The sequence below is a fragment of the Triticum dicoccoides genome, chromosome 3A (genome assembly GCF_002162155.2).
Source record: "Triticum dicoccoides isolate Atlit2015 ecotype Zavitan chromosome 3A, WEW_v2.0, whole genome shotgun sequence".
NCBI lineage: Eukaryota > Viridiplantae > Streptophyta > Magnoliopsida > Poales > Poaceae > Triticum > Triticum dicoccoides.
In genome coordinates, this window is record NC_041384.1 from 25,477,120 (window position 1) to 25,481,422 (window position 4,303).

The following is a 4,303-nucleotide window of genomic DNA, read 5'->3' on the forward strand; positions in this document are numbered from 1 at the left end:
CCCTCTCGGTGGGACATGGCACGTGTAGTGCCAGGTCGCTGTTGAGTGATGCCGCTCACAACACCCACGGTGACTTTTGCTCCTTCTTCCTTTCCCTCGGCCAGTTGTACACACATTTTTCTCTCGCACAATATCTAAAAAGAACTTCTATATCAATGCATTTAGGGTTTCTCTTAAAGGAACGCGGTTCGAACGCCGGCGCTTGCATACACACGCGTTTGTGATTTATGTCCGTTTGAGTTTGAGTTTAGATGCAGGCTTTTCATTTCGTGCACGGATATTTATGTAAGTGTGTTCCTTCTATTGTTTGACGGATCTTGGGTTCCACGGGTGGTTAGTCGTTTGAAGAGACGAAGTTTGTGAAAGTTTTTTTTTTGCATATGTTGTTGAATATTGAAAATTGTACTCAAAGGTAGGGAGTGGGTCCAAAAGTGGCCAATGGAGATGAAAACTGTAAACAAAAGTGTGGGATTTTGTTGGATATTTTGGATTTTTCTTTATGTTCGATGTGAGAGTCTTGAGAGTAGGTTGAGTTTCATTTGCTTCCGGTGTGCTCTCACATGTGGATATTTCCACTCGCGCCTTGCTTGCCTACGAGTCATAGTTATCATGAAAAACGTTGTGGCCATGTCTTGGAAGGGACATAGTTTTATTCTCTTTAAAGTATTTTGTAACATTTGTATTATGCCAAACTTCTAAATTTCATTGGAACTTATGAACGTTGTTTTGGATGCGGTGTGCGCCATGTCATGTCGTTGTTGAGCGGCGTTGCTTACAGCACCCATGTGACATCAACATCTTTTCCTCCTTGGGTACTACCTTTTCCCCCCTCACAATGTGTAGGGAAAACTCCATCTTAAAAAAACTGCCAAGGAAAACTGAAGTCACCGAGTTCCTACATAGATGTGTTTTTTGAAAGTCTTGTCGATGCAAATTCAGGGCTAGACTTGAAGTTTTTGTTTTCCGCATAACATTGTCTATGCATGTTATTCCACCTCCTTCGTCGTGACTTTGTTTTGACAGATCACGGGTTCGTCGTCCCGTTAAATATGGAGAGATGAACTTTGCCAAAGTTCGGGGTTAAACCTACTTTGCTTGAGGATTCAAGTTGGAAGTGAGGACTTTCCTTTTTCCCACAGGTGTTGATAGTGGAAACCGGGTTCGGCTCCCTGCTCGGAACCCTGCACGGATTTCCCCGCAAGGCCAAGAAGTGTGACACGCGCCCTGATAGGTCCCACCTCTCAATATATATATATATACATTGCTAGGCCGCCATCCATTGGTTGACCTCCCTTGCGTGTCCGTCGGCTTGTTGCCGTCCGTGCCCTTTTCCTCGAGCAGCACACTCCGTGTTTCCATTCCGACAATGGCACCTAGAGCTGGTGCGCCTTACCATACTAAACATTGTGCATGGGCATGAGTAGAGGGTGGTGAGATCGCCGAGGAGCACCGGCGACTGGCCGACGATCGAAGCCCCTCCTCCCCTCCGAGCGGGGCGAGCGTGCGACGAAACCCTCAACATCACACAATGACACAAAAGAGCCCCCTTTATCTGTAGAAGATGTCACAAGTTTGGTTGGAGCGTGTTCTTTGCTTGACGGAAGCAAAAAGGAACAACACCTGGGGCATATATATTCTCACCCCGTAGAAGGATCGTGAAAGCTGGCGGTCATCTCATGCGTCCTCCAGCTGAACTTTGTGCCTTGCTTGGCGCCAATGCCATGTGTGTTCTCACACGACACGAGCAGATGGTTAAACGACAGCAGGATGCAGCTGGTTCACCACAAGTACACAGAGATTACCACCTTTTTTTTCTTCCCGGAGAGAATCTCTAGATGATGCAGCGTTGTTAAAGCAAAGAATAAATGAATCAAAAATCAAAAAAATTATCAGAGCCAGGTTTCGATCCTGGGACCTGTGGGTTATGGGCCCACCACGCTTCCGCTGCGCCACTCTGATTTATCTGTGCTGTTGAAGCAATCCTGTCCTACTTAACGTCTGACGGCCAACGGCAAAAACATGTATTGACGCCCCAGGAAGAAAATCCTGACAGTAAAAATACTTTATTCCTCAAATAATGGCCATATCGTGCTTACAAGGAGGTGAGAAATAAAATCAGGGATTTCAGCATCCCCTGAACCATGCTTGAGAGATGCATTAGCAAAAAAGAAAACCTCGCTTTGTTGCAAGCCAAGACAAATTAAGCAGCAAACCAAAGTGACACACTCCTGACAGATGATTGATACCGATATGCAAGCGTACACGCGGACGGCGACGGCACGGCAAGCAGGGGCACAAGGCACATGTGTATGATCTCATGAAAACGCAAAGCACAAAAGTTGTCTCAGTTATTAACAACCAAACCACTCCGCTCCAGGGAGCACACAGGAAAAAAAAATGACACAACACACCATCACCCCCTGTATTCTCGGCACCTCACAAGACCAGACGATGCGTGGGAAGGAAACAATGGCAGTAGGGTTCTTCCTGGAGCACACGAACGAATCACATCACAGACAAAAGAAAAAAAAACACAGGCTAGAAAGCGCCGCCACCGCGGCCTGCGGAAAACAGCGACCGACCATAGCGATGTTTATTTCGATAGGCGGCCATGCTAACTGATGAATGGGGATGAGCCTGAGCGCCTACTGCTGCGCCAGTTTCCAGACACGGACGCACGCGTCCTCGCCGGCGGTCACCAGAGTGTCGTTGTCGGAGAAGGAGATCCCGTGGACTCCGCCGAGGTGGGCTCCCTTGATGGTGATGCGGCTGGCCGCTGGCTTGTCTACGTCGTATATGATCGCGCAGGTGTCCAGCGACCCCGTGGCCACGAAACGGCTGTCGGGTGACCAGGCCAGGCAGTTTATCCGAGCTGTGTGGAACAGCATGTTCTTCAGCTTCACCTGTCGAAGGAAACAGTATTAGATGGCTGGCAAGTTCAGCTGGTAACAGTATTTTAGGTAAAGCAGTACTGGACATTCCTTGACTGAAATCCTATCCTTGCATCAAGTCTAGCATATATATTTCCAGTAACCTGATGGTTAACAAACCGTGTAAATGGTAGTAGTAGTAAGGTACTTCAGATTGCATTTACCATTTCAGAGTAGTCAAGAACACAGGGTTATGGTGATGAATTAAGAGATAATATCACATTATTAATACCAAATTCACGAGCTTTATTTACCCCAAGAAATATCAACAGAGGCTTCTGTAAAAAGGCAAAACAAAGCAAGTCTCGAGTAATTTCTAGTTGAAAGCAGGTTCAATCACCCAAAAGACACTACAAGCTAGGTGCAAAATGGTATCCTCAGCACAGAGACGAAACGGTTAACACATGGTCAACTGACAGAAAGGGTATTTTCAGAACCAGGACAACAAATTGGGGTATATATGGAGCGAGAAATACTGCAAGGACGTATCCAGAAATGGACAACTTTTTGGGGACAAACAGGACTTTTTTCTAAATTTAAATGCCACATAGAGTGATGTCTAACAAGTTCTGACCTAATAACAGGAAGTCTAGCATCCACTATTTGGCAATTAGAAAATGTTAAAAGTTGACAGTACCTCTCTAGTTGCCCGATCCCATGCAACAGCTTCCCTGTTGGAATCAGCAGAACAAAACATGGAAACATCCGGCGAATAATGTATGGTAGTAATAGGACCCCGGTGTTTTTCAAGTACGGCTTCTTCTGTAACAGTATCACCACTGATGGAATAGATCCGCAGTTTCCCGTCTTGAGCACCAATGATAGCTTCAGTGCCATCAGGAGAAACAGCAGATGAAGTGATAGTGTAACTAACTTTTGTTGTGGAAGTGACGTTTGACTTGTTTAGCAATACGATCGCAGAATCTGTGGTAACCAGTGCAAATTCAGGTTGCTGAAGTGCAATGTTTAAAGCATTTGGCTGGCCCCCTACATCAGCTGACTCGGCGTCTCCACACTGATCTCCATTAACAGGAATTCTGAAGACCTGTTTTCAAGGAGGAAAACATAAGTTCATCATCATAACCGAGCCTAACCATTGTCCAAACAGAAAAGGCACTGAAAAGCTTAAACGCAGTAGACGATTTCATCAACTGATAAAATAATACTCCCTCTGTACACAAATGTAAGATATTCTGCAAAAACATCTTACATTTATGTACAGAGGCAGTACTATACAAGCCATATACCAACAGAACAAGTCTGTGCATTATAAGTTTTTGGGCATCTCAGGATTCGGGAATAAAAACTATGCATGAAGGTAAAAACACAATCTTCATAGGCATTACTGAACTTGCATTTTCAATCTACCAATT

The 4,303-nt window shown here is 45.3% G+C and overlaps 1 protein-coding gene across 1 annotated transcript in view; it reads right to left on the bottom strand.

The window, feature by feature from the left end:
• Positions 1 to 2,289: 2,289 nt before the first annotated feature.
• The window catches only part of LOC119266822 (actin-interacting protein 1-2-like), a 5,273-nt gene continuing 3,259 nt past the window's right edge, over positions 2,290 to 4,303 (bottom strand). Inside the window, exons 5-6 of the mRNA XM_037548104.1 lie at positions 3,568 to 3,975; positions 2,290 to 2,903 (exon numbers count right to left, since the gene is read on the bottom strand). Of these exons, the coding sequence (XP_037404001.1) occupies positions 2,646 to 2,903; positions 3,568 to 3,975 (666 nt within the window). The 3' untranslated portion in view covers positions 2,290 to 2,645. The remainder of the gene's footprint in view (positions 2,904 to 3,567; positions 3,976 to 4,303) is intronic.